Here is a 23,614-nt window from a genome sequence, read left to right as displayed (position 1 = left end):
AGAAGAAGAAGAAGAAGAAGAAGAAGAAGAAGAAGAAGAAGAAGAAGAAATTACCTGTAGAAACTTTGTTATATGAACAGATTTGCCAGGGATCAAACCCAGAGCCTCACACATGCCAGGCAAGTGGCTACATCTCAGACATAAGATATGTTTTGGGGGGCTGGAGAGAGCTCAGAGGTTAAGGCCACTGACTACTCTTCCAGAAGACCCGATTTCAAATCCCAGCCCCCACATGGCACCTGAGAACTGTCTGTAACTCCAAGATCTGACACTCTCACATAGACATACTTGCAGGCAAAACACCAGTGAACATAAAATAAAGGTTAAAAAAAAAAAAGACATTTTGAAGAAAAGTACTAAAAAATGTCACACTACTGTAGAGTTCTTGAAGAAGTCTACTTAGCATTTCATATGGCAGCTTCTAGTCATAATGGTAGCACACTTGGGAGGCAGAGGCAGGTGGATCTCTGTGAGTTTGAGGCCAACCTGGGCTACAGAGAGAGTCCAGGACAGAGAAATCCTGTCTCAAAAAACCAAAACCAAAACCAAAATAAAATAAAATAAAAATAAATAAGAAAAAAAGAAAAACAACACAATCCTAAGAACATTAAGGTCTTAGAGGAGTCTTTCAGACCCTGAGATTCTAAAGCCGTCCTGCTCCGTTGTCCCCCAGCTGCTGGGCTGTGATGCATGAGGTACTTCGCCTCTGAGTCACTGAAAGTGTGAGTCTCACAGGAATTCTAACCTCACTGGGCCGGTGTTCTAGGTGAGGGCTTTTCTGTTTGACTTGGTGAGTTGACAGCCCTTGATGATGCAAATCCAAGGCCCCACCTTCACTTGCAACCTTGGTCGTTTTCATAGCGGAGTCACCCCCATCCCCATTCAACCCCTCTTCTACCAAGAGGCTGTGGGACCAGGAAGGCTAAGGACGCCAGTCAGACCACACAACGCCAGACCGGTGGAGTTTCACCCAGCTGTGAGATGCTCAATACCTCTCCAGGACCCTCACAGAGTTTCTCTTTTGTAACAGACTCCACCCTCATGCAGTTCAGGTGATTTATTGGTGTCTCCGCCAACCGCGCTACCCTTTCAGTGTGTTTCGGCCATCAGGAGCTCTTAAGCCCCATTCCCTACCAGGGGAGCCATGCTACTTCCTTGTGTCTGCCAACATGTCCTTTAGCCAGCCTCGTTTTTCTTCAGCTCTTCGACTTTGGCGATGTAGATCCTCATGGCATCCATCTTGGACATCCCTTTGTTCACATTCCACGCCTCCCATTTGGCCTTTGCTTTCACATCCGTGGCTGGCGGGGCAGGGATGTTACAGTCGCCCTGGGTGGCCTGTTTGTAGAAGCTGTACACCAGCAGTTTCTCCTGATCGCTCACGGGACCCTTCAGCTGCTTGAGTGAAGCACAGGCCATTTCAAACTCCACTTGGCTCATTGGTGCACCAGAGGTCATGATACCTGGTACGAGAAGAGCTGGAAACAAGAAAAGCAGGTGAGGAGCCGGGCGTGGTGGCGCACGCCTTTAATCCCAGTTATCGGGAGGCAGAGGCAAGCAGATCTCTGTGAGTTCGAGGCCAGCCTGGTCTACAAAGCGAGTCCAGGACAGCCGAGGCTACACAGAGAGACCCTGTCTCGAAAAACCAAAAAAGAAAAAGAAAGAAAAGCAGGTGATTATTGGGCCTTGGGGAAAAAAGAGCAAAGAGGTACGTATGGGAGGAACACAGGGCTTTTGTGTGTGTTTGATGAAGGACAAGTTGCAGACCAGGAATCTATTCCATTGGTCCTGTCCCACAGTGCTTTTTCCGGTGTGACTGCCCTTCAAAGTCATAAAGGCGCCTATGAGCCCTGGAAGGTGATGCTAGTACTGTCGCCCGTAGAAGGCTGTGCAGCATTAAAAGCATATAGAATATTTGTGGTGTCCCTGTGGCTGGGTGGGGATCCGCTGCTGGTTAGCAGGCCGCCGGGGGAAAGCTATTCTGCATGGATGAATCGTACGCAGGAGCTGCCGAGGGTTCCTAGGGGAGGGTTAATGATGGGTCCTGGCCTTAAGAGACCGGGTTCCACACGGAGCCTGCCCACGGTACCTGTGGGTAGACGACTGGGAAAGCCTAGGCCGAGAGAGGGCGCTGTGGGCTTGGGGCGGCCTCGAAGCCGCGAGCTAGCGGAAGAGGAGCACGCGTGCGCACTGAACGGCAGCGGGTCCGCGGAGTACCGCACGGAAGCCCGGGCGAGCTGTGGGCGGGGCCCGTGACGCTCCGGTTAGCGCCGCCCTTTGTGCCGTGGCGCGGGCGCGGGGCGCCGCGTTCCCGGCCTCGGAGTGGGAGGGGCGGCCTAGTCCCGCCGCCAGCGTCGCCGCCATGGACCTAGGTGGGTTCGCGCTTCCCTGCTCCGGCCCTTGCGCCGCGCCCCGCAAAAGTCCCGTCCGGGGCGGGCGGAGGCCCTGCGCTGCTCCAGCGGCGCTCTCCCGAGCTGGCTCGGGAGGTTGGGGGGCTTGAGCAGGTTTGGGGGACCTGCTGCCGCGAGGCCGGCCTCCAGCCTGCAGCTCCGCCTCGCGGTGGGTCTTCTCGATCCCTCCTCCGGCCCTCGTAGTGTCTTCCCATTGGAAAACCGCGAACGAATGTAGCCTTGGATCCCTTGAAAGTGTGCAGGGCTCCTGGTGCACGTGTTTCGGAAATGCCGGGCTTGGAGGAATGGTCTTCCGGCCCGTTCTTCCTTATTGAATGCCTGCCGAGTTAAAGAACAAGTGTCTTAGCAGGTCTCCCGGTGCATAAAGCAGAGACGCTGATAACTGTCTTGGCGTTTTCTTGGCGACCACGTGCATAGCAGGGCGCCTTCCGGGGACTTCCGCACAGCGCTGCTCCTCAGCCCTCGCTTGCCAGCCCGGGTTGCAGCAGCCGAGGCGGCACTTTTTAAAAACCTGAATCTGAGTGCTGCTTGGTTTGGAGTCTCCTCCTAGGCGAGGTCTTGGAAAGAGGTCAGAGTTGATAGAAATCTGTGGCCGTTTGCCGAGGCTCCCCACCCTGTTAGGTGTGCTCTTTAGAGGGTAAAGACGTGGAGGCTGCCCAGGGAGGCACTCCAAGATTTGCAAGTAATACGCTGTGGAGAAAAATGTCTTTGTAGCCAGCCAGTTCCTTGGTGTGGACGGTAGTTTCGTGCCCCGCAGCTGTGAAGAGTTCTGGCACGCTTGACTCCCGCTGGACGAGACACCCTGCAAAATTTTGTCTGGGCCTCCAAGTTCCCATCTGTAAAACAGGAGTAATAATCCTCAAGAAGTTAGTTTGGTGGTTAAATGATTTTATAGATGCAAAGCTGGCTGTGGTGGCTTATATCTAGCGCTCTGAAGACAGAGGCAGGAGGATCTTAAGAGTTAAAGGCCAAGCCGGGCGGTGGTGGCACACGTCTTTAAAATCTCAGCACTTGGGAGGCAGAGGCAGGTGGATCTCTGTGAGTTCGAGGCCAGCCTGGTCTACAAAGGGAGTCTAGAACAGCCAAGGCTACACAGAGAAACCCTGTCTCGAAAAACTAAAATAAAATAAAATAGAGTTCTAAGCCAACCTGGTCTCTAGTTTCAAGCCAGTTCTGGCTACATACCAAGATCCTATCTCAGAAGGAAAAATAAAAACGTATGCGACCAAGCCTGGTGCCTACCAGAGTAAGCAGTCACTTCCTAGCACCAGCTACTGATAAAAAGCCTTTGAGTTTCCCCTGGCTATTGACTGAGTGTGGAACGTTTTCAAGTGGCATGTACACAGTGTCTGAGAGGCACATGTTTGGCGGCAGACATCTGCTCGGCTAAGTTGACAAATGCAATAAAATTAAATTTACAATTATAAGGGAATGTGTTTGGGGTAGGCAGAACAACCCGAGCCAGAAAGAACCCTGTCACGGCAACCTAGCTCTGTGAGCCTGACTGCCGCTGTGGAGGCCATGTGGATTGCCTTCAGGCCTGGGTTTTGTAGGAGTGCTGATCCTTGACCGTGTGGGTGTGTGCATGTCTGTATGCAAATGGTTAGTGGACATTTATTATGTATACAGTGTTGTGGCTACGTGTGCACCTTCAGGCCAGAGGAGGGTACCAGATCTCATTACAGATGGCTGTGAGCCACCATGTGGTTGCTGGGAATTGAACTCAGGACCTCTTGGAAGAGCGGCCAGTGCTCTTAACCTCCGAGCCACCGCTCCAGCCCCAGCCAGGAGATTCTTTAGTTGCCCAGAGTGATTTTTTTTTTTTGGCCGTAGGGGAAGTTTGCAAGAGGGTGACATGACATAGCCTTGGCTAGCCTGAAACTCAGTCTGTGCATGAGTCTGGCATCATAGGAATCTGCCTCACTAGAGCTGGGATGGAGGCACCACAACAGGCCAGTGGAGTCAGTGTTTTGGCTGCTGACTCTGGCCAGTGAGAGTGGGGGAGATGCGTTCCGGGGAGTATGAGGGGCTGAGGGAAGAGCTAGGCATCGGTAGGCCATGGGAATGGGCAGGGGGAGTCAGCAAGGTGACCATGACCAATTTTGCTTTGATAAGACCTGCGCCCCTTTGTTTCTGTATCAGAGGAGACAGAATAGTGGTAAGACTGGTCCTGCCAACAATTGAGCATTTAAATCAAGCTTTTGATGGTCTGATTGTTGTTAAGATATTTTATGTAACCTTCCATTCTTTCATCCCTGGGAGATGTTTCAAAAGGTAGCAGTACCAAACTAGTTACAAAAGTGTGATTAATGTATGTTGTGTTGTCACGTGACCCTCAGGTTATACTATGAAGATTGTATTCTCTTGTATGCAGGTGAGAGACTCAGTAATGTGTGTCAAGACACATTTTGTTTTGGTTTCTTGTTTTGTTTTGTTTTGTTTTTTGAGACAGGGTGTCTCTGTGTAACCTGGCTGTCTTGGATCTGTAGCCCAGGCTGGCCTTGAACTCACAGAGATGGACCTGTGGAAGTGCTGGGATTAAAGGAGTGAGCCGCCGCCGCCAGGCACATCACGTCTTTTTTGTTTGTTTGTTTTTGAGTGACTGAGCTGGGATTTAAATCCATTAACTGGGGGCTGGAGAAACGGCTCAGCAGTTTAGAGCACTGTCTGCTCTTCCAAAGGTCCTGTGTTCAATTCCCCAGCAACCACATGGTGGCTCACATCTATAATGCGTTCTGGTGTGCAGGCATACATGTAGGCAGAACACTGTATGTGTATAAATAAATCTTATTTTAAAATCCATTGAGTAAATCCTCATGTTGCCTTACTTTAAATGTCTGTACACTGACTGCTTTTCTGACGTAGTATTTGTTGTATTCATTTCCTGGTTCCTGCCACAGAGCCAGAACCTTCACTAGCTTGTCCATTTTGACTGGCAGACACTGCTGGGTGAACCTCATCCCTGTAAGGCACAGAATATAGAAAGTTGCAGGAGTGTGTTTAGAAAGAAGAAAGGCAGGGTTTGGGATACAGCTCAGTGGTAGAGTGCTTGCCTGGTTTATGCAAGGCTCTGGATTCAAAAACAGGCTCAACTAGGTGCAGTGGCACAGGCCTTTAATCCCAGCACTCAAGAAGCAGAGGCAGGCAGATCTCAGTTCAAAGCCAGATGGTTCCTAGTGACACCCTGTCTCCAACAACAACAATAATAAAACCCTCAAATAGACCTGGGCATGGTGGCATATGCCTTTAATCCCAGCACAGGCAGAGGCAGGCGGATAGCTGTGAGTTTGAGGCCAGCTTAGTCTACAAAGTCTAGGACAGCCAAGGCTACACAGAGAAACCCTGTCTTGGGGGGGGGGCAGGAGGGGAACCTTAAAAAAAAACTGCCCATTGGGCCATCCATAGTCCATCATCATTGAACAGAGTTTAGTTTAGTTTACAGGTTTTTTTGGGGGGATGGGGTACTAAATACAAGACAGGGTTTCTCTGTGTAGCCTTGGCTCTCCTAGACTCTTTTTTCAAACCAGGCTGGCCTCGAACTCACAGAGATCCTTCTGCCTCTGCCTCCCGAGTGCTGGGATCATAGGCGCGTGTGCTACTGCGCCCAGCTTTGTTTAGTTTTGTAACTGCTACGTTCTGTGGGCGTGGGTGGCATAAACACAAGTGGCGGTCAGAGGACAGTTTGTGGGGAGGTTGGTTCTCTCGTGCCACATCACTTCTAGGAATCAAACTCAAGCTATCAGGATTTGGTGGCAGATGTCACTGGCCTTTGTCACGCTTCCATGGTGTAATTTTCCTCAGTCCTCCGCCCACTGTGGCCTCAGCAGTACAGCTGTCCCTTTCACACTTTGCTAGGTGATCTTAGTCACTTCCTTGGTCTTCATGAACTCCTCTGGCCTGTGGTCACATCAGGCCTTTTTCCTTAACTCATTGCCATTGCTGACAGACATTACTGAATGTTCTACCGCAGACTCCCGGTAACCAAAACTGAACTTGCCTTCTCTGTAAGCCTGCCCGGAGGGCCTGGAGAGATCACTCTGGTTCTTGAGGAGGACCAGAGTTCAGTTCCCAGCAGCCACACCAGTCAGCTCAATCACCCGTGACTCCAGCTCCAGAGGATCCAGCATCCTGGCCTCTGGGTATTGCATTCACATGCGCAAACCCCACACAGACACACATACATATAATTAAAACAAAAATAAAATCTCTTTAAAAATGTAAAGCCCTGTTCTGATTCCTCTCTGCCTCCTATTTCCAGTGGCATCATTGCCCTCCTGATTATTCCTTGTGACCCTAGCTCTTCGGGAGCACTTTCTAACCAGGACTTCCTCCTCTCGAGATAACATCACAGTCCCCTCTAGCTTGATGATGACAGCCATCCAATGGCTGGTTTTTGTTTTTTCTCCTAGCCACTGCTTACTGTTCTGAGAACTTCATTAACTCTTGGCTTCTCTGTGCAGGACCCTTGAATATCTGTGAGGAAATGACTATTCTGCATGGGGGCTTCTTGATGGCTGAGCAGCTGTTCCACCCCAAAGCACTGGTGCAGTTGACGAAGTCTGACTGGGAACACGTGGGGAGGCCCATCGTGGAGGCCATGAAGGAGATCTCCTCAGCCACAGTACACTCCCAGCCTTTTGCCTGGAAGAAGAAAGCACTGATCATCATCTGGGCCAAGGTCCTTCAGCCCGCCCCTGTCAGCCCTTCTGACACGGACACCCGGTGGCAGGAAGATGTATTCTTCTCCGTGGGCAACATGATCCCTACCATCAACCGTACAGTCCTTTTTGAACTGCTCAAGTCTCTGGAAGCTTCTGGACTCTTCATTCAGCTCCTGATGGCCCTGCCCACCGCCGTCTGCCGCTCAGAACTCCAAAGCTTCCTGGAGCACATGACTGTCGACACTTCCTCCAAGGATGTGGCCTTCTTCCTGGATGTCTGGTGGGAAATGATGAAGCACAAGGGCAGTCAACAGGACCCTTTGCTCTCCCAGTTCAGGATGATGGCCCATAAATACTTGCCGTCTTCAGATGAGTTTTCCCATCCGCCAAAGAGGTTTAAGTCTGACCCAGATGTCGGTCCCACCATGCCGCTTCTGGCCATGCTCCTTAACGGGCTGAAGCAGATCCAGAAGAGAATCCTGTGCCTCGGGATGAAGTGCTATGCCTTAGCTAACTTGGCTGACATGCTGAGCGTGTTTGCGCTGATGGAGGATGACCCCCAGGAGGTGTCTGCCACGGTGTACCTGGACAAACTAGCCACAGTGATCTCCGTGTGGAATTCAGACACCCAGAACCCGTACCATAAGCAGGCCCTGGCCGACAAGGTGAAAGAGGCAGAGCGGGACGTGAGCCTCACCTCGCTGGCCAGACTCCCCAGTGAGACCGTGTTGATGGGGTTCGAGCTTATGCACAGCCTGCTGCAGGAGTGGGGTGCAGAACTGCAGGGCATGCTCAGCAGCAGCCAGGGGACGAACTATGACACCTACCGGCTCTGTGACAGCCTGACCTCCTTCAGCCAGAACTTGAAGCTCTACCTGGATACTGCCAGCATGTCCAAGGAGGAGAGGCATGTGGTCTCTGAACTGGCTGAGTGTGTCAGGGACTTCCTGAGGAAAACCAGCAGAGTGCTGAGTGACAAGGGCCTTGAGGACATCACTGCCGCCATTGCCATGGCCATCATTGAACAGAGGATGGACCGGCACATGGAGATGTGCTACATTTTTGTTTCTGAGAAGAAGTGGGCCTTTACAGACGAGTGGGTTGCCTGCCTGGTTAACAACAGGTCTCTCTTCAGAGAACCAGACTTGGTCTTAAGTCTGCTGGAAACGGTAACGGAAGTCATCAACTCTAACAGGGTTATCCCCCAGTCTCAGATCAAGCAAGTGATCTGCTTGACTCTGGAATGCTATGCAGACCTCTCTCTACCAGACAAAAATAAAGTCCTTTCTGGTGTCCTGCATTGTTGGGGGCCAAAGGGCCTTTCAGACAGGTTGTCTGTTTACTTGGAGGGTTTTCAGGAAGACCTCAACACAGCCTTTAACCAGCTTGCACAGAGCACGTCTGAACAGGGCCTGGCTAAGGCCGTGGCCTCTGTGGCCCGCCTGGTGATCCTCAACCCGGAAGTCGTGGTGAAGAAGATGTGCAGCACAGCTGTGACCAATCTTGGCACACACAAGTTCCTGGCTCAGATACTCACTGCCTTCCCTGCCCTGAAGGCCACGGAAGAACAAGGACCAAATCCACGCACCAGTTTCCTGGTGTCCTGCCTCAGAGAAACCGTCTGGACAAAGTTCTCTACACCCAAAGAAGAGAAGCAGTTTCTGGAGCTGGTGAACTGCCTGATGAATCCTGTGAAACCACGGGGGATTCCAGTTGCTGCTCTTCTGGAGCCAGAGGAGGTGCTGAAGGAGTTTGTCCTGCCTTTCCTGATGCTGGACATGGAGGAGGTCGGCCTGAGCCTGAGGCTCTTCATCCAGACCCTTGAAGCCAATGTGGGCTTGGAGGGCTATTGGCTGCAGGCCTGCTCCCCGTTCCCACTGCTCTTCAGCTTGTGCCGGCTCCTGGACAGCTTCAGCAAGTTCTGGCAGCTCCCCCGAGAGAAGCGCTACCTCACTCTGGACAGCAAGGATCTTGTGACCCACATCCTGGAGGTCCTCTGTGATATAGTGCTAGCCAACGCAGAGACTTTCTCCCCAGATACCTGGGCCAAGTCCCTGTCCTGGCTCCACCGCAAGTTAGACCAGCTAGACTGGACCGTGGGTCTGAGACTCAAGAATTTCTTTGAAGGCCACTTCAAGTGTGAAGTGCCGGCTACCCTCTTTGAGATCTGTAAGCTCTCGGAGGCCCAGTGGACCTCACAGGCCCACAAAGGGTACGGGCCTGGCACGGGGCTTCTCGCCTGGATGGAGTGCTGCGCCATCTCTAGCGCTGTCTCTAACCAGATGCTTTCCCTCCTGGTGGTGGATGTGAGCAATCCCGAGGAGGTCAGACTGTTCAGCAAAGGCTTTCTGGTGGCCCTGGTACAAGTCATGCCTTGGTGCAGCCCCCAGGAGTGGCAGTGCCTTCAGCAGCTGACGAGGAAACTGCTAGAGAAACAGCTCCTGCATGTCCCTTACAGCCTAGAGTATATTCAGTTTGTTCCCCTGCTCAACCTGAGGCCTTTCGCCCAGGAGCTCCAGCTCTCCGTCCTGTCCTTGAGAGTGTTCCAGTTTCTCTGCAGCCAGAGCTGTTGCAACTGGCTTCCGGTGGATGGTTGGAGCCATGTAGTCAGACTCCTCTGCAGCAGTCTGACCAGTGTCCTGGATGCGGTCAGGTTGATAGAGTCGGTGGGTCCCTGGGCCCAGGCCCAGGCCGGGGGTCTGACTCAGGAAGCCTTGTTTGTCTATACCCAGATGTTCTGTCATGTTCTGCATATCATGGCCATGCTCCCTCAGGAGGTCTGTGAGCCCCTCTACGTGCTGGCCTTGGAAATCCTTACTTGCTATGAAACCCTGAGCAAGACCAGCCCTTCTGTCAGCTCCTTGCTCCAGACTGTAGATGAGCAGCACTTCCTAAAGTCCATCGCCAAGAACATCAGCCCTGAGGAGCGGCGCCAGACCCTGCTCCAGAAGATCAGCAGCTTCTGACCTCTGAGGGCAGGAAGGAGCTGGACCTCCAACATCGTGTGTCTGCGGGGCTTAGAGCTAAGAACAGACCTTAGTCACGTGAGGATGTGCACACCAAGGACTACGTTACAAGAGCAGTGTAAAGAAAATAGTTTCTTAGGTTATTTGTTACATACTAGTACAATAAATTTCTTTTGGGTTTAAGCTTATCTTGAGCCTTTCGTGTAAGTTTGGGCTTAAATATGCTCCAAAGTTAGGTTTCAGTGGTCTTTAGGATCAAGTCGTGCCAGTAGGGCAGGTGTGGGAGTGCAGCCTTCCAGAGGCTCGGGCAGAGGGTGATAACCTGGACTATATAGTAAGATTCCCAAAGTTAAAAATAAAAATAAAAAAAGACACCCAACCAGAAAACAGTCCAGCTGGGGAAGAACATGTTTGTAACTGAAATTCTCCACCTAGATTTGGCAGTAAGCCCAAAGGTAGAGCTACCTTTTAGAAAACGAAGATACTAACAAGGCTGTATGTTTCCAGTGAGACCCTTGCAGAGCCTTTTCAGCTAGGCTTGGCAGTACCACATCCCTCGAATCCCAGCTTGGGTGGTGGAGGTAGAAGGCTCAGCTCAAGGCCAGACTTGGCTCCTAACAAGCATCTTAGTATTTCATCCTTTTTCCAAGGCTATCTCAAAAAGGGCGAGTGTGGAAAGGACACATTCAGCACCTGTTGTGACATGTGTGCTAGAGGCCTGTGCCTCCAGAAACACTGTTAAGCATGCATAACCATCCACTCCACACACCCAGGAAGGCTGTGCTGAGCCAGGGGCTACTGAAGGGCTGATGCCCTTGGAGGTGGATATAATTACCTTCTGCCTGGGGTGTGACTGTCTTGGCTTTGATGAGTGAGTGGCACAGGCAACAGTGTGCAGACGCATAAAAATGAAAGCATAAGGTTTCTAGGGTGATACTATACAACTCTTAGAGTTGATTAGGGAGGTGAGAGGAAAGGTCCTATCGCCTGCATAGCCACACTCTTGTTTAAAGCAACTTACTGCTCAGGTCCTCTTCTTCGCCTAAACTGTTCTGTGGTCAACGGGCAGGCTTCCACTCTCCCTGCTGCTAATTGGGATTCACCAGGGGAAGAAAAGCCTGAGGTTATATGTAAACACTGAGCTTGAACTCTGGGCATCTTGCGTGCATCCTTTGGCACCTTGAGCCAACACGTTGGACCTAAGGTATGAGTAAGGCCTGCCTGGAGGCTGTTGCTCTTCCAGATCACACTAGGAACTCACCCCACACAGCAGTCAAACTGTGGGATGTTTGAGGAAGTCAGAGCCAGTGCACTCAATGGATAGAGTTTAGTGTAATTTAATCACCATGTGTATGACTTACGGACACACTGACAGTAAACAACAACAAAACGCAAAACAGCATTTTTGTTTTTTAAATGGCACCTATTAAAGACAGACTCAAAATCTGAGACGTAGCCCTCCAGTCCTTTAGAAGTGCACGCACAGTGGATTATAAGGCACTTGTAGTGTTTTTTTGGTTTTTTGCTGCCACCACCTGAGGTGGCAGCAGGTTCTCTCAAACCCAGCCTGTGGCGAGAGATGATCAGTGCTGTACCACATCCTACTGCGCACAGTGACCAGCATCATCGGTCCACTGGACATGTTCTGGCCGGCCTGGCTGTCGTGTCTCCCCCCTTCCCCTCCCGCCCTCCGCCCCACCCCCCAGTCTCTAGCCTTCTGTAGTTAAATGGCTGCACATTCAACATGGAAGTGGGTCTGTCTGAGGAGGAAACGTTAGAAGCACTGGCTTCCATGAGACCTCAGGCTGGTGTGCAGACCTCTGTATCCATTCTGTATGAATGGAGCAGCGTCACGAGGAAACCACTACAGAAGCCATCACTTCACTTTAGCCCTGGAGCTTTAGGCCAGCTTCCAGTGTGTGCGGACACAGAGAAAACTGGGTATGAGAGGCCATGCTGAAAAGGGAATAGTGTTGGTGACTGCTTGCAACAAACTCACAAGGTTGCTACTGGTCTTTATACCAAGTCAGCCGGCAAAGGCACAGGCCCTGCTGGCCTGCTGAAGGGCCCCAGGTTCTCAGCCCTGCCTCCTGCCCATTGTCAGTGAGCCCTTCTGACTAAGACGTCAGTAGGCATGAGAGTTCATGGCTGATGTGCAGGAGAGGACCAGGGCTGTGTAGTAAACAGTAAAAGGCACGCCCATAATGGCCTCGTGTTGGAAAAACGACAGTATTTCAAAACCAAGTTGTCATTTGCTTCTGGCCCAGCATTACAGGTGTTGCCCTGAGTGGCTGAAGATGAGAGCAGCGCTCACCTCCCAGAACTGTTGTCTTGGGCTCAGGGAAGGCTCCTCGAGCTTGCATTAAAACTGACAGGATCCAAGTTATCACGGGAGTGCGGTGGGGGAGGGGGAGCTCTTTTGCAAAAGGAACATACTAGAAGGTGTGTGGGGGCGGGGTGATACTAGAAGGTGTGTGGGGGTGGGGTGATAGGGTCTTTTAAAAAGAAAACCTCAAATCTGGAAGCTTGTCAATGTCCAGAAAGCAGAGGATACCCCGGGCATGATCTGGTCCTTGGAATACTGAGTAGAGGCGGCAGCCAGCGTGAGTGCCAGACCCCTGGGAGTAACTAGCCATCCTTTTTGACTTTGGCAGTGTCAAAGAGCCGGGCTGCCTTCTTGCACAGCAGTGAGAACCAGTACAGCTGGGGAGAGATGAGGACAGCGTTGGCCACGTTGCAGTGTAAAGGGATATTAAATGGCACTCGGAGTGGGCTCAGTCCTTTCTGTTGGCCGTAGGACCAGTACATGAAGGGGAAAAGGAGGATCCGGCAGAACAGGAAGGTGGTCAGCGTGAGGATTCCATTGACCTTGTAAAGAAGGGTATGCTGCTGCTTTAGCTGTACGGAAAGGAAGGAGAGTGCAAGGTCACCAACAGGATGGGTTATCAGGGCAGGGAGCCCAGCCTACGACAAACAGGTTCTTGTACAAGTCAGGGCCTACGGTGCTAAATTGCTTGGCACCCAGACGGACAGACACTCAACAAAAGCAGACGTACAAGCCCATGCATGCGCTTACAGAGGCCAGAATATGTTAGGTGCTGCCTTTTTTGTTGTTGTTGTTGTTTTGGTTTTTCAAGACAGGGTTTCTCTGTGTAGCCTTGGCTGTCCTGGACTCACTTTGTAGACCATGCTGGCCTCAAACTCACAGAGATCCGCCTGCCTCTGCCTCCCGGGTGCTGGGATTAACCTCTCACTCTCTTGAGGCAGGGTCTCATTGAACCCAGAGCTCACCTTTTTAGCTAGGCTGCACACCAAGCCATGCCTGGCTGTCACTTGCTTCTGGCCCAGAATTATAGCTGTTGCCTTGGGTGGGTGCTTGTGCAACCAGCTCCCACTGAGCTAGCTCCTCGGCCACCTTTTTTTTTTTTTTATTTATTGCTGGGCATGGTGACGCACGCCTTTAATCCCAGCACTTGGGAGGCAGAAGCAGGTGGACCGCTGTGAGTTCGAGGCCAGCCTGGTCTACAAAGTGAGTCCAAGACAGCCAAGGCCAACACAGAAAGATCCTGTCTCAAAAAAAAAAAAAGATTTATTTATTTATTATGTATCATGTACACCTGCAAGCCAGAAAAGGGCATCAGATCACATTATAGATGGCTGTGAGCCACCATGTGGTTGCTGGGAATTGAACTCAGGACCTAGAGGTTCAGTCAGTGCTCTTAACCTCTGAGCCATCTGTCCAGGCCCTCTCAGCCACTTTATATAACCTGCATAATTTTACCAAGAGTGATGCTCAATTTGATCTAAGCCAACCTCCCTTAAAAGTGTATAAGAATGATTGATTAAATTGTGGCCAGGAAAAAACCGCAACTGTGTGTGTGTGTCTGTCTGTCTGTCTGTCTGTCTGTCTGTCTAACGAGTTAAAAGTCTCATCCACCTGGTTTGGATGATGAAGTAATAATGTCATTAAAGGGTCTCCTCTCTCAGCATTACCATCTCTCCTAACCCCAGTCTATGAAAGCAGAGTTCTGTTTTTTCGTTTTGTTTTGTTTTCTTTTCTTTTTTTCTTTTTTTTTTTTTCTTAAGTTTTTCAAGACAGGGTTTCTGTATAGCCGTGACTGTCCTAGACCAGGCTGGCCTCGAACTCACAGCCATCCACCTGCCTCTGCCTCAGGAGTGCTGGGATTAAAGGCGTGCGCCACCACGCCCAGCGCAGAGTGGAGTCTGTTCCCTCCTCCCTCCCCTCTGCTGTCTCACCCCTACACACCTGGATCAGAACTCTGCCCAGGGACACAAAGGGAGTACTCAGCTCTGCCGTGAAGATGCAGCCGACAAAGAAGTCACCAAGCTCTCCCCGGAGCTTCTGCAGAGACAAGGAAAAGAAAGGAAGATGTGGAAGTTAGAAGCCACTGGAAGGAAGACTTAGGGCCCTAGGGAGAAGATCAGCAGGAGGCCCTGAAGGGAGAAAAGCATTAGCAGCAAGCAGCTGTTCCTTCCCTGGCAGTCACCTGTTGAGGAGACGTAAAGGCAAATGCAGACAGGCTCACTGCGGCTCGGCTCGAGCGTGCTTCACTGGATCTCAGTGACAACAGGGAGGAACTCTAGCCTGCTTCTGTGTGTCGAAGGCACAGAGTAGGTACCAGAAGGCAAAGTCCTCACCTAATGGTTCCTTTTTCTTCCTAAAATAGCAGCCTAGCTGATGGAACGCCTGCTCAGTAACACTGGGATAAGAAAACTTGGGGCAAAAAAGATGGCTCAGCCATTAAAGGCAATGGCCTATAAGCCAAAAATCTGACCCACCCATACCACCTATAGGGCCCATGTAGTAGAAGGAGAAAACTGACTGTTGCAAGCTATCCCTTGACCGCCACACTTGCCCCTAACCCTATACATACACATAGAATAAAACAGAATGCTGGTAGCACATGCTTTTAACCTCAACACTCAGAGATAGGAAGATTGCTATATATTTGAGAACAGCCTAGTGTACATAGTAAGATTCTGTCACAGAAAATAAATAAACAGCAAAAACAACAAAAGAAAAATCATGTGGAAGCCTATTGGTGATGCAGGCTTATAATTCCAGCTGAGAATTACTGCTGGAGTAATTGGGAAGTGGAAGCAGGAGGACAAGTTCAAGGCCAACCTCAGCAACTTAGTGAGAATATTTCAAAAAGTAAAAGGAGAGCTGGGGATACCGCTAAGTGGTAGACTGCTTTTCTAGCATAGGTGAGGTGCTAATTTAATTCTTGGTACTGAAAAAAATAAACACAAAACAGGACTGAAAACAGAGCTCAGCGGTTAAGAGCACTGGCTGCTCTTCCAGAGAACCTAGTTCAATTCCCAGCACCAAAATAGTGGCTCAAACCATCGGTAACTCCACTTCCAGGGAATCCAACACTTCTGGCCTCTGTAGCACCCAGGCAAGGAAATAGTACACAGACATACATGCAGACAAAAATACCCATACACATAAAACAAAAGTAAACCTTTTAAAAAGTAACAGTGTTAGCTGGGTGCAGTGGCACACACCTGTAATCCCAGCATTCGGGAAGCAGAGGCAGGTGGATCTCTGTGAGTTCGAGGCCAGCCTGCTCCAGGACAGCCAAGCCTACACAGAGAAACCCTGTCTTAAGAAACAAAAAATAACAGTGTTGGCTACAAGTCACAGACATTTCAGGTGGCATGGTTTTCCCTAACTACTTGCATCGAAGACTGAACTCAAGGAAGCACTTAGCGGAAGGAGGGTGTACGTAGGATAAAAAGATTACTCTCCCAACTCCTAAGAAATGTCAAGGCGTTCAGTTCAGTGGCAGAGTGGTGACTGGGGGGGCTGCCGTCCTGAGAGGCCATACCTGTGAAATAGGCACAAGGACAAATAGAATGACCACATGATGTGTGACCATTAGGCGGTTTTCAACCAGGAAGTTTCGGAAAATGGTGGCGCGTCTGAGTTTCTGGTCTCTGGTTCGGCACCATTCGCAGAGGTACATGGCATAGCAGTCATAGATCATGTATGGGATCAAGAACCACACATATTCTCTGGCGAGCCAGTGCCTAAAAGAAAGCAACACCCATGGAAGTCAATGATGAAGCAGAAAGCCAACCTCTCCACTGGCTCCCTCCTGTTCCCTCCTCAGTCAGCTGTTATTAAGCTGCACACTTCACCGTGAAGAGGGTAAGGTGCTAAGGAAAGCAATCCCTGAACTACAAAGCAAATCCTGAGGGCCCAGGGTGGAGAAGCAGGGGTTCACTCTCCCTGGAATAGAGGTCGTTTGCTGTTACCTCTGCCTGGTTTGGCTACTTATCTACAGAAGACTCGGGGGCATTCGGATAGAAACTGACTCTGATGGGAGACACGGTTCCAGGTGATTCAGCAGCTCCACCAAGGAACTGGTTGGGAAGGTGTTGTAAGTCACAGTCCACCCTTTCCAGTTTAACTTCTCGGTTGCTCAACACTTGGGAGGCTCTCGAGAGTTTCCGGAGCTACACGTTCTCTCCTGCTTCCCCGGGCCCCAGCGCAGAGTTTATAGGAAGCAGTCCTACCACGTCATTTCCAAATTGGTAATGAATCCTGGGTTCCATTCATTCATAAAAGTGTATCAGGGACCAGCTAGCTGGCCCAGTGAAGTTAAGCTGCTTGCTGCTAAGCCTGGGGACCCCTCAGTTTGATCCCCAGGGCCCACGTGGCGGGAGCAGAAAATCAATTCCTGCAGGTTGTCTGACCCCTACAAGCACAGCACGATGCACGTACTAAGCGAATACATTTACTTTAAAATGTTAAAAGCGTCCAGAAATTGGCCTGGACTTCACGGATCATATCACAAGTCACCAAGAGAGGCTGGGACAAAAGATGTCCGTTTCCTGGCCTGGTTTTTGGGCGCACGTGTTTCTATAAACTCGCCCAGTAGGAGCAAAACATTTGCTGAGCCACAATGGTTTGTTAGCTGGTCTAGAATACACACAAGAAAGACTATGTCAGCACTTACCAACATCCCACAAAAACTTCAAAGAAACATTTAAACTGGGATCGGTCCCATTCTAGAGAGTATTAGATGCACTTTGCAAATTTTGGTCGCTCTAGAAGAGGAAACTTGCTGTACAGTTCTCAAACTGCCCTAAGCATCAAAGTCACTCCCAGGCTTGTGAAGCTCTCTGCTCCCCAGAGACTAAAGCCACATCTAGGAGCAAGTCTGTGCTTTTCACCTTGTCTTAGGGGGTGTCCCAAGGAGCCAGACCACTGAACTACAAAACCAGGAATCTAGAGAGGGTGCCATGTAAGAGTCTGTTTCTAAATAACTCCACAATTATCACAGCATGGCAGATAAATAATGTCACATATAATAGACTTGTATGCAAACCAATTAGCCAGCTACTGCTTCTATCTGGCCCAAAAGATCGGAAGACCTGCCGGGCATGGTGGCGCACGCCTTTAATCCCAGCACTCGGGAGGCAGAGGCAGGCGGATTGCTGTGAGTTCGAGGCCAGCCTGGTCTACAAAGCGGGTCTAGGACAGACAGTCAAGGCTACACAGAGAAACCCAGTCTCAAAAAAAAAAAAAAACAGAAAAAAAAAATCGAAGACCTATTCTAATGCCCATCAATGGACTCATTGATTCTTATAGCAATTTCAAGTAACTATCAAGAAGAGGGGGGGGGGGCAGCGGCAGGGCTGGAGAGATGACTCAGTGGTTAAGAGCACCGCCTGCTCCTCCAGAGGTCCTGAGTTCAATTCCCAGCAACCACATGGTGGCTCACAACCATCTATAGTGAGATCTGGTGCCCTCTTCTGGCATGCGTTAATATGTATATGCATTAATAAATAAATCTTTTTTTAAAAAACTGCCTAAAGACAAAAAAAGAAAACCATTATATAAAAATAAAAAGGACAGCATGGTACTTACTAAGAAGGTAGAGGCAGGCAGATCTTTGTGAGTTCAAGGACAGTCCAAACTACATATTGAGACCCTATCTCAAAAAGAAGAGATGTAAGAGGAAAAACATGAAAGGGTGACAGTAAGAACCAAGTTAAGATCCTAGACCACGGTGAGACAGTCTCACTCTCTCTTCCAGCAGGAGAAACAGGACATGGCAGGGTGGAAAATAAGGAAAGGCCACCCAGCTTTCTCAGGACACCTGCCTGTCACCCTTAGCTTCTCTAGAAGAAAAAGAGTGATTTGAAGAGCCCAAGCGGGATAATAAATAATAAATAAAAGCGTCTGTTATTCCACCCTTGGGAGACGGAGGACTGACACAAGTTCCATGCCAGTCGGGTCTACAGATAAAAAAGCACTGCCACTCTTAAAAAAAACAACCAACAAACAAACAAACAAAACAAAAACAAGCTCCACCTCTACCCATGTCTAAACAGAATAGTCCATCCTAGTCTTAATTTATGATTTATCTCGCTGAAGTGCCTTAGATGTCCATTTTCTGGCCTGACTTTGTTCACAAATGTGTCAATTATCCGAAGGCACCAGAAACCTCTTCATTATCTTGAGCAAAGGAGAAAAGCAAGAGCAATGTCTGCAGGGAAGGGTAGGGTGGACTTAAACTATCAAGAGAAGGGTTTGGCCACAGACACTGCTACTATCTGCTAGGAATGTTCCAGAGGGAGAACCCAGCGAGCACTTAAAAGAGCCAAAAGCTATACTCCCACTTATAAAGAGGGACCATCGGACCCCATTTGTCCTCTAATACGCCGCGACTTTAAAGTCGGTCTTGGTCTTTGGCTCTCTAGCATTTTTTCACTCTCTCCGTGGTTCTCCAACGCTGGGGAGGTTACAAGCAGCAAGGGGGCACTAATTAGGGTGCACTGTTTTTCTCACCAGGCAGTCACATACATCATAGGATGACAACGAATCAGCACCTGTGAGCCACTAAAATGTGAAAACTTTGGTGGAAGGGAATCCCTCAGCCCGGGAATTTGTACTTCCCACCTGGGATGGGACGTTACCTGTCGCTGACCACGTTTTTGCAGGAGAGGATGACGGTGAGCCCCGCCCCGGTGGCTAGCACTGCCTGCACAGAGGACACCAGCCTGAGGTAGGGCAAAGAAGAGAAACCAAAAAAAGCTTCTTACTCCAGGACTGCGGACAGCATAAAGCCCGACTCTCCAACCTGCCATTCCCGGGGCCGAGAAGCCTTCCTGGGCAGCCATGGCGCCGGGATGCCCAGAGCGGGGGCCAGCAAGCGGGGAGAAGCACTCGCCAGCCCTTCCCGCCTAGGCCCGCCCCGCACCGAGGGGCGCTTCCCGTTGTCCCCTTTCCGCCAGCAGGCTCGGAGCGGAGGGCGGCGCCCCGCGGGGGCCGGCGGCCGGGCCGTGGTACCTGGTGCCGACCGTCAGGCAGTCGTTCTCTGTCCATCCGGGCCGCGCGCGGCGCAGCGCCCAGATGCTGAGCGAGAAGAGGCCCGGGAAGAAGAGCGCGCCGCTGGCCAGCGTCAGCAGCATGGATGCGGGTGCGAGGGCGGCCGCTCGCTGCGCGCGGCGTGCTCCGGGCTGGCGGCTGGGTGGCGCGGCCCGCTCTCCCTATTTCTAACCACCGCCCGCCCCGCCCGGCCGCCGCCACTGGGGCCCCGCCAGCACTGGCCGCCCGCCCGCGGCGCTCCCCCGCGTGACCAGCTCGCTGGCCGCGATAGGCGCGGGCAGGAGCTGGGGCGGGGTCTAGCAGCTAGGCTACCGACTCCCCTCTCGGTCCCCGCGGGCGAGGGCAGGGGCCTCCCTGCAGGACGTGCACCCATGCGGGATGCGCGCCACGGACCCCACGGCTCTGGCGGAAGGACCGGAGGGCTGTGGCCATCTGCTCTCTCCACCAAGCATCCTGGCTTCCAGTGGAAGCCTTCCTGCCCATCACGGTTGGCTTCTCAGTAATCCTCAAGAAGGCTTGAAAGCCTGCGTTTCCTCCATTCCTGCTGTGGAACTGTGGGCCTCTTGGGTCTAGATACTACCTGAGTCTTGGTAACTGTTGTGGATTACAGTTGTGTCTTTATTTAACAGTTCCTGGTACCAGGTGATCCCACTTCGGCTTAGCACCTTGAAACTCGGGCGGTTTCTGGTCGGCTCAGTATCGATAGCTTCTCTCGGGAGAGAATCTGCTTTGGGTTGTAGCTTCGTAACTTCACAAATGTGTGAATGCGTCGAAAGGCGAGGATGGGGAGGTGGCTGTTTACAATTCATGTATGCACAGTACAATCGAAAGCAACTACAGGTCTCTTCAGATCACCAGCATGAAGGATGCACTCCCAAAGTCTCATTAGAAGGCATCAGCGGGAACAGCTGGACTCAGTCTCTTTAGGCCACAGGTTTCCTCAATTGTGGAACGAGGAGGAAGTTGGATACAAGCCCTTCAAGACTTTTCCAACTGTGAAGTCTTATCATTCTGGGACCTCTATAAAATAGCAGATGGTTTCTGCTAGACGCCAATAAATTAACGTTCAGTTAGTAGCATAGAGATATAGCGAACATAACTTTTGCTTGTTTCAATTTGTATATAATTAGTGGGTCTGAGCTTTTCTTAACTTAATTTCTCTTTTTGTATTTTTTACTATTGCTAGGCTGTGCTTTGGAGGGGGGGGGCGGATTAAGACAATGTTGCTACTGTGAATTTAGTTGACATTAAGATAACAAAGCTCAAAGAGAATCAGGGCTTTCATCCACTTAGGGCAGGCTGCCTCTCTGCTTCCCCTGTTCACAGCTAAGGTTAAATGGTAAAATGAAAAGGACTTCAGTTCGGTACCAAGGTGTCTCCCAAGTAACACTCTGATGTGAACAAAAAACACAACACGTACCTGTAAACATCTTTCTGCATCCCACTTTCTATCTCCTATCCACGCATCCTGGTCACCTCCAGCTCTCCCTGTGACAATGTGGTTCTAATTCCTGCCTGCCCTGCTGGGAGAGATCAGCAACAAGTAACAAGTGTGCTACCAATGTCCAGTGGTGAGGAGCCTCCTCCATACAGGAAGATACCCGCTTCAGCTGTCTTCATGGACTGAACACAAAACAACAGGTGTCTCATATATAGAACTGTAGTGAAAGGAAACATGGCTTTTTGTTTTGTTTTGATCCCAAGTGTGAGATGTGAAACAGACTTGTGGGAGGATCTGCCGTGTTATTCCGCTGAAAACAGACTTGTGAGAGAACAGGTGATGTTTGTCCACTGGAAGAGGAACAGCCTTTTGCAGGGCATGGTCTTTGCTGACTGATAAACATCCTAGTACGGACTTTGAGAGTATGTATGTGTGTGTGTGTGTGTGTGTGTGTGTGTGTGTGTGTGTGTGTGTGTATCTTTATATGCCCAAAACAAGAGGCAGGGCTCTTTTGATCTTGGCTGTTCATCACTCTATTTCAAGAAGCTCCGAGAGAGAAAGGGGGGAGGGGAGGGAGAACCATTCCAGCGAAGGCTTTGAGACTCCAGGCTCCAGCTGCTGCTCTGGGGTTCCAGTGGCTGTGGCCACAGTCACCTCTGAATTATTGGTTTACTGTTGCAGTCTATTGGAACCCTGCCAACTACGTCAGTGGAATCGCTCCAGGGAACTGAGTATAAAAAAGATCTTCCCCTGTTCCTATTAACCTCTTTTCTCTCCTATCTAGGGGTGGGTGGGTTGGAAGGAAGGTATAAGCATTAAAGAACCCCAAATAAAGTAGGTTTGAAAAAGTTCAAAGCCTACATAGAAATAGAAGAAAAAATCAGTTTCCAACGTTGTGCCCACAGAAGTCACCACAATGTTTAGATTGATTCACTATAAAACCAACAAGCATAAACTTGAACGTGGCTTTTAGGTGATTAAAAAAAAAAAACCCTGTGGGAAAATGATAACACTGAACCAAAAGCATCAAGCACTAAAGGAAGGGGAAGAGGGAGCTCTGAACTAAAATAAAAATAAAAATAAAAATAAATGGTAGTGGCACACAGCTTTCACCCCAGGCCTCAGGAGGCAGAGGGAGGCAGATCTCTGGTTCAAGGCCAGCCTGGTCTACAAGGTGAGTTCCAGGATAGCCAGGGCTACACAGAGAAACCCTATCTCAAACAACAACAAAAAGCTGTTTGTCCCTCAAAGGATTTTTTTTCCATGTTCAGTGTCTAACCCCCGGCCTTTCACTTGCCAAGTATGTGCTCAGCCACCAAGATACACTCAACCCACTTCAAGCCCTTGAGCTCTGTCAAACGTTCCCTCCTCCAGAGAGGTTCCCATGTTCTTCAAGGCATTTCCTAATGGGCTTTTTTCTTTTTTCTTTTTTTCCCAATGAGGTCTCTCTAAAATGCAGCCCTGGCTAGTCTGGAACTTGATATGTACACCAGCCTGGACTCAAACTCACAGAGATCTACTGACCTCTGCCTCCCAGAGCTGTCTTTGTATTCTCTATCCCAAATTAGGCATGGTACCTTTCCAGGTTCAGCAAATGATATGTTGAAACTGTAATGTTGAGATCTATACCATATGCTAGGGACTCAATCTGACACTTTGTGTGAGTTGATTAAATCCCCGACATAAATCTGCTACTGTGGGAGGGGGGAGCAGGGAGGGGGGTGAGAGTCAGACCAGAGCAATTAAAAAGCTACTCCAGCCCACATCGTGGTGGCGCATGCCCTTAATCCCAACTCTCCTGAGGCAGAGGCAGGCAGATCGCTGTGAGTTCGAGACCAGCCTGGCCTACAAAGGAGTCCAGGACAGCCAAGGCTACACAGAGAGACCCTGTCTCAAATAAATAAATAAATAAATAAATAAATAAAAAAGCTGCTCCAAGCATACAGCTGGCCGCACGGAGCTTAGCACTTTCTACCTTCGGGGCCAATGAGCTTAATGATTATATTGCTTTTAAACTTGAGAGTGATGAGTAATATTCCTTCTTCTCAATGTGGTTTCAGAGTAATAGCTACGGGCTGGGCAGTGGTGGCGCACGCCTTTAATCCCAGCACTCGGGAGGCAGAGGCAGGCAGATCGCTGTGAGTTCGAGGCCAGCCTGATCTACAAAGGGAGTCCAGGACAGCCAAGGCTAACTGTCTCGAAAAAACCAAAACAACAACAACAACAAAACAAAACAAAGAAACCAGAGCAATAGCTACATAACTCCTGTCCCTCATTGTTTACTTACAGATTTAAGTACGGGACATGGGGTTTGTGGGCTCTAATGCTGCTTTCTAAAAGGATGTGCATGTGTGTAGTGTGTATGTGTGTATGCTCGTATACCCGCATGTGTGCAAGTGTGTGTGTGTGCACTCCCATAACACACAGGCATTCAGCCAGCGGAAGTATGGACTCTGCTCTATCACTTCCTGCTTTAGTCCTTTAAGGCCGGGCCTCTTGTTGAACCTGGAGTGAGCCTGGCTGCCAGCAATCCCAGGAATCCTGTTTGCACTTCCAACAGCCCTGGAGTTAGTGTCCACGGCTACACCTAGCTTTCCGTGTGGTTGCTGGGATTCAAAACCCAGGTCACCACGCTTGCACGGCAAGCGCTCTTAGCCACTGAGCTTTGCCCCAGCCCTAACATTACTATTAATACTAAAGACAAGCATATTGCTGGTTACTTTTTGTACACAAAGACGCCTCGATGTGAAGGGGACGCTGACTTGCCA

The 23,614-nt window shown here is 50.2% G+C and overlaps 3 protein-coding genes across 6 annotated transcripts in view; 1 reads left to right on the top strand and 2 right to left on the bottom strand.

The window, feature by feature from the left end:
* LOC311609636 (diazepam-binding inhibitor-like 5) lies at window positions 1-2,223 on the bottom strand. The gene is made up of 2 exons (XM_084802868.1): window positions 2,090-2,223; window positions 1-1,478 (listed from the first exon to the last, which is right to left on the bottom strand). The coding sequence occupies exon 2, from the start codon at window positions 1,456-1,458 to the stop codon at window positions 1,177-1,179; it is 282 nt and encodes a 93-aa protein (XP_084658994.1). The 5' UTR covers window positions 1,459-1,478; window positions 2,090-2,223; the 3' UTR covers window positions 1-1,176.
* A 26-nt stretch (window positions 2,224-2,249) lies between these two features.
* On the top strand, window positions 2,250-10,232 carry GEMIN4 (gem nuclear organelle associated protein 4). The gene is made up of 2 exons (XM_084802764.1): window positions 2,250-2,372; window positions 6,872-10,232. The coding sequence occupies exons 1-2, from the start codon at window positions 2,363-2,365 to the stop codon at window positions 10,036-10,038; spliced, it is 3,177 nt and encodes a 1,058-aa protein (XP_084658890.1). The 5' UTR covers window positions 2,250-2,362; the 3' UTR covers window positions 10,039-10,232.
* Window positions 10,233-11,359: 1,127 nt separating this feature from the next.
* TLCD3A (TLC domain containing 3A) overlaps window positions 11,360-23,614 on the bottom strand; it is a 30,757-nt gene continuing 18,502 nt past the window's right edge. The window contains exons 1-5 of one of the 4 annotated variants that reach the window (XM_084802860.1): window positions 19,885-20,015; window positions 18,994-19,077; window positions 15,894-16,095; window positions 14,306-14,401; window positions 11,360-12,936 (exon numbers count right to left, since the gene is read on the bottom strand). In XM_084802860.1, the coding sequence (XP_084658986.1) occupies window positions 12,667-12,936; window positions 14,306-14,401; window positions 15,894-16,052 (525 nt within the window). In that variant the 5' untranslated portion in view covers window positions 16,053-16,095; window positions 18,994-19,077; window positions 19,885-20,015 and the 3' untranslated portion in view covers window positions 11,360-12,666. Of the gene's footprint in view, window positions 12,937-14,305; window positions 14,402-15,893; window positions 16,096-18,993; window positions 19,078-19,366; window positions 19,621-19,884; window positions 20,016-23,614 lie in introns of those variants that run through there. The other 3 variants (XM_084802858.1, XM_084802861.1, XM_084802859.1) reach the window with 3 other exon arrangements.

The sequence above is a fragment of the Acomys minous genome (genome assembly GCF_964271855.1).
Source record: "Acomys minous genome assembly, chromosome: 12".
NCBI classification, from domain to species: Eukaryota; Metazoa; Chordata; class Mammalia; order Rodentia; family Muridae; genus Acomys; species Acomys minous.
The sequence above is the reverse complement of the archived record's forward strand: the minus strand, read 5'-3'. Positions and strand labels throughout refer to the sequence as shown.